At 33.3% G+C, this 13,169-nt stretch overlaps 1 protein-coding gene across 4 annotated transcripts in view; it reads left to right on the forward strand.

Moving 5' to 3' along the window:
* The window catches only part of LOC140440209 (diuretic hormone receptor-like), a 34,107-nt gene that overhangs the window by 191 nt on the left and 20,747 nt on the right, over positions 1-13,169 (forward strand). For 2 of the 4 annotated variants that reach the window (XM_072530554.1, XM_072530558.1), the window contains exon 2: positions 8,243-8,595. In XM_072530554.1, coding sequence (XP_072386655.1) covers positions 8,307-8,595 — 289 coding nt within the window. In that variant the 5' untranslated portion in view covers positions 8,243-8,306. The other 2 variants (XM_072530557.1, XM_072530556.1) reach the window with 2 other exon arrangements.

Raw genomic sequence — 13,169 nt, forward strand, 5'->3', positions numbered from 1 at the left:
CGGAATAATTGATTGATTAGCTTCTAAAAACCGGGAAAACGAGTTTAGTGTCACGGTTTTCTTTTAAAAAACGCCTATTTTCTTATCTTAGCATTCATCTTATTCGCTTTAAATCTAGTATTATTTATCATTATTCTTCAGGCTGTTTGCATCCACTCCTGGACAAAGGCCTCCCCATGAGATTTCCCCTCATCTCTGTTTTGTGGTATTTGGTGCCAGTTTTTCCCCACTTTTGCTTGGATGTCGTTTCTTCTCTTCTTTTGGTGCCTATTCGTTTCGAATATTGGCGATCATTCTGGCCATAATTATTTTATTGACTGATGCTTTAAATAGATTCGTTGTTGTTGTGGAGAACCATTTTCTCAGGTTTTTCTCGTTTTTCGAAAACTTTGCCTTGAAGGATTATTTTCAGTAATCTGTATTTAGTGTCGTTTTTCATTATTTGTCCGAGATATTCTAACTTTCTCCTTTTAATTGTATACATCACTTCTCTTTCTTTCCCCATTCTTCGTAGTACAGTCTCGTTGGTTATCTTGTTCGTCTATGATATCCTTAGGATTCTTCTGTATAGTCATATCTCGAAGGTTTCAAGTTTTTTCTCCATCGCTTCAGTGAGTGTCCAGGATTCAACTCCGTAGTATAATATCGAGAAGATATAACATCGTAGGAGCCTTACTTTTATATCCAGATTAAGGTTGCGGCTTTTAGAGTTTGGCCATGTTGTTGAATGCACTCCTAGCCTTCTCTATTCTACACTTTACTTCTTGTGAGTGATCCCATTGTTCTGTTACTATTGTTCCAAAATAGGTAAACTGTTTTACTTGGTCCACTGGTGTATTCTTGATAAGCAGTTGGACGTCTCTAATAATTTTAGTTTTGCTGATGACCATAAATTTAGTTTTTGATATGTTTACTTGTAGTCCAAATCTTTGACTTACTTCATTTACTTTGTTTATTAGTCGCTGTAAACTGTTTAAGCTGTCTGCAAAAATAACGGTGTCATCTGCATAGCGGATGTTTTTTAGGCGTTCTCCATTTAAAAGGATTCCAAGTTCGCAATTTTCCAAGGCTTCACTAAATATTTCCTCTGAATATAGGTTGAATAATATAGGTGAAAGTATACATCCTTGTACGCTTTTCATGTATCCAAACTGTGTGTCTTTTGTTCTCTCTTCGCATAGATTGTATATTCTGCGATGTATAATTTTAAGAAAAAGTTTTAGTGTATGGCTCATTAGACTCATCAGCCTATATTCTTCGCACTTTTTCGCTCCGTGTTTCTCTGGTAACGTAATAAATTCTGAAACTAGCCAATCTTTTGGAATATTGCCTATGTCATAGATATTATTGAAGATTTCACATAGTATTCTTAAAGAATCATCATCAAGAAGTTTAAGAAATTCAGATTGTGCTCCGTTTGTTCCTGGAGCTCTCCCTTCTTTTAGTGATATTATAGCTGCTCTTATTTCTGCCACTAGTATAGGTTGTCTTGTTTCCGCAGATATTGGGAAGTAGTTCTCCCTCTCATCAAAAAATAAATTTCGTATGTAATTTTTCCAGGTATTATTAATACTCTCTTTATCCACGATTACCTCTCCGTTGTCATTAACAAGTTTACTTACTCTTCTGTTTTTACATTTGCCTGTAATTTCTCTTACCTTTTTATGCACGTTGAAGTCGTCGTATTTACTTTGTAAAATTTCGATTCCTTGGCATTTTTTCTTCAGTTCTTTCTATTTGGCTTCTCTGATCTTTCTCTGTATATCTCGTTGTAATGTTTTATACATAGAGTTATTGTTCTTGTTTTTCCTTCTTTCTTCCATCAGCTGCAGAATCTCTATCGTCATCCATGTTTTATTCTTACCTTCGTTCTTCATAAAATTGTCTTTACTGTCGTCTATCGTTTTATTAAGGGATTCTATCTTTACTTTTGTGCTTTCCGTTGTATTATCGATTTCTTTGAATTTTCTATTTATTGTTTTGCTGACTATTTCTTTTACTTTACTACATTTCAGTTTTCTCATGTCATGTTTTTTTACACTTTTTCTGCGTATTTTCTTTAACTTGGTTCTATACACGCCCACTAAAGGATTGTGGTCAGATTGAATATCAGCGCCTGGGTAGGTTTTAACACGGTTGAAACTATTTCGATATCTTTTGTTAACAAGTATATAGTCTATTTGGTTTCTTATAATAACGTCTCCTCTGTTGTCTCTAGGTGATTTCCACGTATACAGTAGGGTGGGTCACTTGTATATGGGAAAAAAAATGTGTGCAATATTGTTTTGTAATACTTATAAAAGAGTGCTAAATGTAATGCTAATTTGACAGTGAAAAATTTATTTTAATTGAAAATTATCTTCTGCCTCCGGATAGACCTTGAAATATCAGAATTATGTGAGAAATCATTCATTTTTCGTAAACGCGTAAAAAAAAATATGTGAAAGTTATCAACTTCTAATAGTGCTAAAATGGCACGGTGTTGTACCTAAAACTCACCTTTAAAAGTTTTTAGTTGTTCGATGTTATCTTCTGCCATTTGACATTAAAATTTCATGATATTAACAAAAACGGAGTAAACAATTAAAACCAAAATTTCAAAGAAAATGTGTGTATTAATACAAAAAAAGACAGATATTCAAAGAGATACTATAACTAAGTAGTAGCAAAATCCTTTTTGCTATCAAACTGCGGCATTACTCTGCGAGACTCCAACTTCGCCTTAATTAAGCCTTCTCGTTCCGATTTTAATCTAATATTAGAGTCTTCGTTTCCGAAGACTCTAATAAGGGAAGACTCTAATAAGGGTATTAAAGTTAACGGCATATTTATTAATAACATCAGGTATGCCGATGATACAGCCATAGTGGCAGATAACATCGAAGATCTTCAATGCCTTTTGAATGATCTAACTCTTGCAAGTGAAGCTCGGGGTTTGAAAATAAATATCAAGAAGACAAAATCAATGATTATAAGTAGAAATGATTACCCCAACGCAAAGATATATGTCTCTGGAGAAGAAATCGAACAAGTCAGGCAATTCAAATACTTGGGATGTTTGCTGAATGAGGGTTGGGACCCCGAGAATGAAATAAAGAGCAGAGTTGAACAAGCCAGAAATGCTTTTTTGAGGCTTCGTAAGTTTCTGACTGATCGCAAATTGGACTTCAACCTCCGATACAAGATGCTTCAGTGTTACGTGTGGCCTGTTCTCCTGTACGGAATGGAAGCATGGACGTTAAAGGCCAGTTCCATTAACAAACTTGAAGTGTTCGAAATGTGGTGCCTACGTCGAATGCTCAGAATATCATGGACGGACAGGGTCAGAAATGAGGAAGTACTCAGAAGAGCGGGCTTACAGGATAGGGAACTTTTTAATTATGTAAAAAGTAAGAAGACTGCATACTTGGGGCACATTATACGAGGAGAACGATACACTTTTCAGCAACTGATACTCGAAGGGAAAATAGAGGGTAGGAGAGGTCTCGGACGTAAAAAAATGTCATGGCTGCGCAATATTCGACAATGGACAGGAATCCACAGCTATGAAATGCTTCGCAATGCTGCTAAAAACAGAATTATTTAATCCAGAATATTTAACATCTCACCTGACAAGACGATGTACGGTGGACGCCTACGCAGAAATGCATGGCACCTTAAGAAGAAGAAGAAGTTCCGATTTTGTACACAACGTAGTGGATGCTTCTGTTACAGTCTTCACAACTGCCTCTACTGCTTGACTGTGGCAAGGTAGACGTAAAAACGACAATTCACTTTCCCCTGCTTTTGCAATGAAGGAATTAAGACTTTCATCAGATACTTTTCTTAGTAGTGGGGGTTCAGGTATTTCTTGTTGCCAGTAAATTAGATCATAATAACATTGTGCATCAAAGTTTATAGTTGGAACTTCGAATAACCTGATTATGTTGTGTTTTACTTTACGAGCCTTCAAAATACGACGTGCAGCTAGTTCCCTAATATGCTTTTGATGATCAGTTAACATTGCCAATAATAAATTTTCCGGATGCGCGATATAACCATTTCTTTGTATCACAGGATCAATTATGGCTTTCAGTTCAGGTGAGAGGTATCTTGACATTGAAATTAAGGCCCATAAGTGTCGTGCTCCATCTTTACATGTGGGATGAGTCTTAATACGAAACCAAGTTGGAGCATAAACTTTCACAATATAAGTGGCTAAAATAACTAGGTTTTCTGAAGGAACCTTTGTCGAAGCATATAGACGAAGAATGCGATTAGCATTCTATTATACTAGTATACAGGTGTCTAGATGGTAGTTTGTAAAATGTGTTAAGCACGATTAAGTCATGTCCAGCTGCAAAGATACTCATTGTTTCTCCTCGTTGATTTCTCTCTCCTAATCCATAAGGACCAACATGTTGCCATCCTTTTCCGTTACCTATTTTAGCATTGAAATCTATGAAATCTATCCAGTGGCGGCTTTTGGGAGTAGGCAGGATAGGCCGGGCCTACCCAATAATTTTAAGAGCTTTAAAATTGAAAAACATATATTCAAAAATAATGTTAATGCATGTAAATAACTTTTAAATGTACTAAATCACTCGATATATTAGCGACCGTTAAAACAACTATGTTATTATATTCCCACAGAAAACATCGAATCGTATTCACGCATTTTCAATATCATTAATAGGCCCGATCGGAACCGGCCGACCCAGCTCATATAAGATCCCCGTACAATAAGCGATAGAAGTTAAGCAGCTTGCCGGACAACGATTTATATTGTCGTGTTTATGCTTGCAGTTTAGGCACCAGACGATCGGGCCTATGTCGACCATCGTTGTCACGTAATTATCGAATTGTAATATAAATTATCTTTTAAATTATGATAAAAAAATATGTAACATAATCTATAATTGTAACATATTTTTAAACAAACACACAACTGCAAATAAGTGCACGGTTGCCCAAATAAATTTAAAAAAAATCGTAAAATTCAAAAAAAAAGATTTCCACTCTCACACAAAAAAAATGTATCACCTTGAGGGTGATTACTTTTCTCTGATGCGAGGTCACTTTTAGTCTTACCACCAATAGGATAAGTGGGTTTCCAAATATTTTTAAGGGGGCGGGGGTCATGACCCCGTGACCCCTCCCTCTCTGATTACACATAGCTTTATGTAATTTGCTGGCTTGGCCTACCCAAAAATTTTACCACTGAATCTATCATGACTATAAGGACTACATGTCTCGGTATATCTCTTATAAGGTTGCTTATTTGTTTGTGAAATTCTGATATTTCCTCATCACTGTAGTCAGCTGTGGGTGCATAGACTTGTATAATGTTAGTGTTCATCGGTAACTGATATTCAAAATCGACGGTCGCTTCAAGCAATGTTTGAAAGAACGGTTCATTCTACACAAAAAGTGCTCATAAACATTTTTATTTAAAATTATCTATGCTACATTTTTTATTTGAAATAATTTTTTCTACGGAGTACAGATTCTTGGTAAATCGATTTTTTCACGTTTCCACCCCCCTGCGAGGAAGGTTTTACGGGAAAGCCCCGGGGTAAACGTGGTAAACTTTTGTGCAACTTTTTTGGGTCTCAAAATTAATATTCTCGGCAAAATTCAACTTTCTGACGACTGGACTATTAATATTTTCTCTATTAATTTTTCCTGTTCTTGTGGTATTATATGCCCGAGCCATTACAATCTTTGATCCTTTATATGTCTCTAAATAGATCTTCTCCATTTGTCTGATTATTTATCTCGTTGTTAAATAATCTTCTGAACTCTCCCCCTTGGATTTTTTTGAATCCAACAATTCTTTTGATGATCTTTTTTGATTAAATGTTAAATTTCATCGGAAACTAAAAAAACTTTTTTCATCCCCGTTTAATCCCCCCCTCATCTACCATTTTCTATCATAAAACTGTAGGTAACATTTTCTTCATTTTTTAATTAAAATTGAGCTAATTTGCTTGGTCTAATATTTACTTGTTATAACAAGAAAACCTCAAATACAATAATATTCTGATATGGAAAATACGGATATTGGGACTCAACTAAAGATAATTGTAGTTGATAGCGGATCTCGTTTTTAATTGATCAGAATATGAGTGAATTTTCACTAATCTATTGATTTTTAATTGAACGTTCAATTCAACAGTTTTATAGAAGCGATTAATAACCATTAACCACTATTTAATGCGATAAAATTGAATTTGATGATTATTTTTTCTCATCTACTATAACCCTGGCACAATAATCCCACTCTCCAGGGTTACTAACACTGGTTCCAAGTACAATGTTATCATAAATTAACAATTACTAACTTTACTATCACTAAAATTACTAATGTTTCTTAAAATTCAGAGTTTACTCTATGGCGTCTCTTATCTAATCTAACAAAACATTGCACTATCATAACATACACACAAAAACGCAGCAATACATTCTGCATTTATATTAACAGTTGAAATAATTCAAAGAGGTCAGTTCTATTTCAGTTAGTTAAGTATCATCGAGGAGCTAGATTAAGGTGACCGCAATCATTTTTTGATGATTATGTTTGAAGATTGAGCTATAGTAAATTTTTCGAAGTATTGGAACTGTGATTTTTTCAATATTTATATTTTTCTCTCTTTGTTTCATTGTTCTTATCGCTTATTTGTCTAGTACCTTTTGTCTAGTTTATATTTGAAGAGCTTATTTCCAAAATGTCTTACAAATTATATTGTCAACCTTTATACAGACGTACAAAAATCTTAAGGCTTTGGAAATGCCAAAATTAAAATGACATGACCTGGATTTAAGACGATTTGGGAATAACAAGGTATTTAGTAGGATAATTTTAATTAGTAAACTCAAATATTGGATATTTAATGAAATTTTTTATTTGTTCCTAGTTTACGATAGGTAATATTAGACAAAACAGCTTTAAAAAATTATTCAATCATCATTATTGTTACTTGAAATACAGTTTTCAACAGCAATACTTGTATTAGCTGATAAAATTTTCTGCCAAAATGACATGGCAGGATGCTGTTCGAAAATACCTAGCTTACTTAGAAGTAATTTAATATCTTTCAACTTATCTTTCTTAATTAAATGGCCTAAGGCCTCTCTGTTTGGATTAAGAGATGACCATTTCTTCCCTCTTTTTAACAGTGGATAAAAATATATGGAAAAATCCGACTAGCTGGAATTACAACCCACTCTGCTAGCTGTTATCTCTATTGATTTCATTTCTGTTATATTGAAGTCAATTTTGGATTTTATGTGCCTCCTAACCGATATTTTCCAGTCATAAGTAAACCAGTCCTCGTCAAGAACAAACACATCTTCAAACTTTTCAATGTGGTTATCAGTTGGTAACAAAGCTTCTTCAGTTTTTCGTAATGTTTTTTCGACCCTTCCGAAAACACGATCTACTGGCAAATAACTGTGCCCTCGTACGGGAAAAGCAATATTAATTGTTGTCATACATTTGAACCACTTTACTGAGCATTGAGAGAATAATGTAGTTTTTGTTTTGAGCACTGCATCCATCAATAGATTCATTTTCTTTATGGCTGGATTCACCTTAACTGAAGCACCACTGAAGAGACTCGAAGCATTTGAGATGTGGTGCTATAGACGCATGTTGAGGATTTCCTGGATAGACAGAGTTACCAACGAAGAAGTACTACATAGAATGGGTAAAGGGCGCGAACTAGTCGTAACCATAAAACGTCGCAAACTAGAATACCTGGGCCATATAATGCGCAATGAACAACGATATGACCTACTTCGGACCATACTTCAAGGTAAAGTGCATGAGAAAAGAGGTCCAGGACGAAGAAGAATATTTGACTGCATAACCTGCGAAAATGGTTTAACTTAACCACTACCGGACTTTTAAGGGCATCAGTCAACAAAGTCCGAATAGCCATGTTAGTGTCCAACATCCGTAACGGATATGCGCTATAAGAAGAAGATGGCTGGATTCGAAGCACAAAATGCAGTTATATCCTTTACTTTGTTCTGTAGATGTTAAGTATTTATTTTTGTTCATGTTTTTTTCTATTCTATAAATTATAATAATATTTTTCCTTATTTCCTTCTACAACTTCTCAATATTGTTTTCTCTTGTGATTTTCCTTATCTAATTTTACAATTATCTCTCTTAATTTGTCCATTTTCTAGTTGTAGTCTAATTAGATCAACATATAACAACTCATAACAGCAGTTTAAAAAAACTAATCATTTTTAGGACAATTAAAATATAGATGTAAAGACCAAAAGGAATTGTAGGGGCTCTGACAGTTAATGGCGTAATGAACTGGGAGCAGGATTTAAGTCCCTTAGATCACGATACGCCAAATACATATGAGAGAACCATGTATGAAGATTACGACTACGATTCCGGCATTAACAAAACAGTTACGATCGACGACTGTAAGGAGGAGTTTTCTAATCAAACACAATATCTTCAGCAAAATTATCCAGATGATTTTTGTAAGGTAGCATTCGATAGTCTAGTGTGTTGGCCTCCTACGCGGAAAAATGAAGTTGCTACTATTCAATGTTTCGCTGAATTGTTTGAGGTTAAATATGACACAACACGTAAGTATATTATGTTAGTCAGTTTTATAATTTTATCCATCTATTTGATTTTATAAAAACTGTTAATTATGAGATTATACTAAATACGTTTTTTGTATGTACCAGACACAATGTATGTTGTTTGGTTGTCCACTTAATTGTCTTTATTTTATCACAAATAAACATCATGATTAATGAACAAATATGTATTGACTCCTGATAGGCGAGCGGTTTACCCCTCAAAAGACGCTTAGAAACAGAATATACCTACTAAAATTCTTTTTGCATTTCTAATGCACCAAACCTTTTTTATTCAATTCTATATATTTTTCCAAGATGAAATGTATTTTTTTTAAATTTTTACAAGTGGGCCGGCAATTGTTATTAACAAATAACTTATACAAAAAAGCAATTTCACTGAATTGCTTCGGAATCAATTTTTTTAAGTGTATCTCATCAAAATAAACACTTTTTTACTCTTGATAATTTTTCGAAAAATGCTTCCTTTTCGAGTTATTTGCATTTTTTTGTTGAAAAAATGCCTTAATTAGTGATTTTTGGGATTTTTTTTCTAAAAAACTACTAAATGAATTGCAATTCTACAAATAGCTTTATAATCTTTAAACCGTCGAGTACAAGTTAGAATATTTTGACAAGGATAAATAGTTTCTATCTTGCTAAAAACGTGGACCCAAATATTTCGAATATGCCTTTCGAGCAGTCTACCGCTAAGTGTGTACAGCGGTTGCGGCGATACAGGCGTGCGGCGCGTAGAAATATTTGTTTAAATTTAAAAAATTAATTCAATACAAATATTGCGTACAATTTATTAAAAAAAAAGATATTTCTAATTATTTTTATATAGACATATTATAATTAAAACAATTAAAATTAATTTTTTACAATGCTATAATATTGTAATTTTTCTTTTAATATACGTGGTGACTATATTATTGAATGTTTTATTACAGTGAAATACATTAAGCAATATATAATTCATTTTTCATTAAAAAATATAATAAAATTAAAATATAATATTAATTATACATCGTTTTCATTCGTCAATAATTTGAAAATTTTCGTCAACAGCAACAGGATTTCCATCTAATAAGCTGATTTCATTGTCTTCAATAGAGTCGTCTTTAACATTTTTACAATTCTCTGGTGTACATGCACATACCGCGCAGCATTCTAAATTATAGGAAATACAATTACAATTTTTCGTAGAACATTTTCCGGTACATGAGCAGAAATACTTTTGTAACATATCTAAACTAGTTTCGCCTTCAAAATAATTAAAATCGAAACAATTATTTTCCATTGTCCAACCATGGGTTAATGGATCAAGAGATGAAATAATATTGTTTTTGCTTGAATCCATTCATTTATTTGCCACTTTGCTCTTAAGTAATGTTGTAATAATGCTGGTTTCGAAGGTGGTAATTTTTCATTAGATGCATTTTTTTAATGCAATATTATATCTTAATTCATTTATGGATTCATGATATTTTTTAAACTTATTTTGAGGGTCATACAGTTTAGATAAAAATAGAGTCAAAAACTGTAAGTCCTTCATCTAAAGGTAAAGTAGGCAAATTTCTTAATTTTTCCAATTGACTATCAGTTAATTTCTGCAAAGCTTTATAAGCCTTCTGTTTTTCCATATCATAAAATGAACTTGTGGTATCACAACCTGTTATAGAATGCATTATTAGCATACTGTTGCACATTATTTTTCCAATTTCTTTTGCAATTTGATGTACAGGTATATATCGAGAACGATCCACATTTTTTACAATATTTCCTGTGTGAAACCATAAAAGTGGTTCACTTGTGAAATCATGATAATGAGATAAAAGTAAAATAAATATATCTGTGTCCGGAGATTTAACAATAATTTGAATTTTTTTATCCAAATGCTGCTCATATATATATATATATATATATATATATACAGTGTACTCGCTCTATAACGAACACGGTTATTACGAGGTTTCGCTTATAACGAGATACTTTAGATGTCCCGTGAAATTTCTATTGAACTATAGCCGTCTATAGCGAGGCAAATTTGGTTATAACGAGAGAAAATAAGATCAAAAAATGTGCTTTTTACGTTTTTGTTTCGGTCGTGGCTATAAATAAATACCTTTTCAAACAGCCCCTCAATAAACTTAACTGCAGCCCGCAATAAACTTCTTTACAATGAATAAATACAACTGTTTCACATCTTTAGAAAATATGATAGAATGATACTGGACCATTTAAAGCAGTTAAAAATGACAAGAGTTCTTAAAATTGCAGAAGAAATAGTTTATGTTATCCTTGAAAATACGCTTTATACATTATGTAGTTGGAAAAAAATATAAGTACAGATTTTTTGTTTTAACGTTTATCATTGATAATAAAAGTAAACAACTCTTTTATGTTTTAATATATTTCATTGGCAATAAAAGTAAATAACTTTTTTTTTCAAAAACGCCATTCAAACAATATTTATTAGCATCTTATATTGCTCCGAATGGCTTCACTATAGGAAGTTAATGGTTTAGAAAACTACAGATTCATATGTATGCACAGTATTATTATTGTCTGATATAACGAGATTGGCTTATAACGAGGTAATTAGTCTGTCATTTCAGTTCTCGTTATAGAGGGAGTCTACTGTATTACATTATTAAAAAAGTCGAAAAGATTCGAGCGCCTACAGCACCTCAACCGCTGTACACGCTTAGCGGGATAATCTCGAAAGGCATATTCGAAATATTTGGGTCCACGTTTTTAGCGAGATAGAAACTATTTATCCTTGTCAAAATATTCTAACTTGTACTCGACGGTTTAAAGATTATAAAGCTATTTGTAAAATTGCAATTCATTTAGTAGTTTTTTAGAAAAAAAAATCCCAAAAATCACTAATTAAGGCATTTTTTCAACAAAAAAATGCAAATAACTCGAAAAGGAAGCATTTTTCGAAAGATTATGAAGAGAGAAAAGTGTTTATATTGATGAGATACACCTAAAAAAATTGATTCCGAAACAATTCGGTGAAATTGCTTTTTTGTATAAGTTATTTGTTAATAACAATTGCCGGCCCACTTGTAAAAATTTAAAAAAAAAATACATTTCATCTTGGAAAAATATATAGAATCGAATAAAAAAGGTTTGGTGCATTAGAAATGCAAGAAGAATTTTAGTCGGTTGATGCTCTGCTTATAGGGGTAAACCGCTCGCCTATGAAAGAAAACAGAAATAACGACAATTAAATGCTAATATTTTGTTTATCCACCTTTAGCCGCTATTAGAGCTTTGGATTGATAGCATACTATCAATGCCAACCTGTACTATCTCCTGCGTTTGAAGATGATGATTCCACACGTAAATTATTTTTTCTAAGAGCTGTGTTTTTTCTATGAGGTTCATATCGGGGCTATTGCCCGACCAATCCAACAAAGGGATATTTTGTTCTGCTAAAAAAGCTTTGACAGACCGTGCTATATAGCAGGAAGCTCCATCTTGCATAAAAATGAAAGGTTTCCCTTTTGGAAACCAGTCTTGGAGCTGCGGAATCAACCGCCTTTGCAAGAAATATTTGTACTGGTCTTACCGCATCATTTCTTTTACCACGTACAGACGTCTAGTACCCTTGCCGCTAATGACTGACCAAGTTATCACTTTTGTAGAGTGCTTCACAGTCTGAAGAACACAGCCAGGATAAAACGTTTCTCCATGACGACAACGCACATCCTGAGCATTGTTCTGCAAAATTTTTAATGTACTTTCATCACTGAAGCAGACCTGTCGGCAATAGAAAAAAAATTATGTGTTGGTATTTCTGTTGGCTAAATAGTTAAATGCATTATTTGTCAAGAAATTATGAACTTACCGATATCCAGAAGTCCACATCTTTATCACGCATCACGCCACTGTTTGGCATAATTCTGACGCTTTGCTTTCATTGCAGGTAACCTTTCTGACGCTTTGCTTCCTTAAAACCCAAACCTTTTAATTTTATTGGCACAGTACGTTCAGAAGCATTCACGCTGACATCTTGGAAATTTTATCAATTTTGTAGTAGCAAATCTGTTTCCAGGCAAATTTTCTTTAAAGAACTTTCTGACCTTCAATTCTTCCCCTGATTAAATATTCTTTATGCCTCATACACTAGCTTCCCAAACCTTCAATCTCCATGACATTTCGCGGTTCGAAAATATTTTAGCATTCACGAGGGCCTTTAGTTCAGCTTTTTTACTTGGCGTGGTGCACACGAAATAAACAAATAAAAATGTGTAATATAAAACTGCTAAATAAACAAACACAGCACATAAAGCCACAGAGACACGTCTGCAACTGAATTAACGCGAACGCGATGGGAGCAGGTTTAGACTTGTTTACGTTCCGGAAAGAACTGATTAACACAGTGTTGCCATATGTGACAAATAGATACAAATACATAATAAATTTCCTGAATAAAAATCCATTTCATGTATGTTTGTATGTAAAAGTACTGCATATAAAGTCGTATAAAACAATAACTTATTAAAAACAGAAGAACGTCTAATAATTTGGCCAGGGAGTATATATAATTGTGTTTATAATTT

Source organism: Diabrotica undecimpunctata, chromosome 4 (assembly GCF_040954645.1).
Source record: "Diabrotica undecimpunctata isolate CICGRU chromosome 4, icDiaUnde3, whole genome shotgun sequence".
In the NCBI taxonomy this organism is placed as follows: Eukaryota; Metazoa; Arthropoda; class Insecta; order Coleoptera; family Chrysomelidae; genus Diabrotica; species Diabrotica undecimpunctata.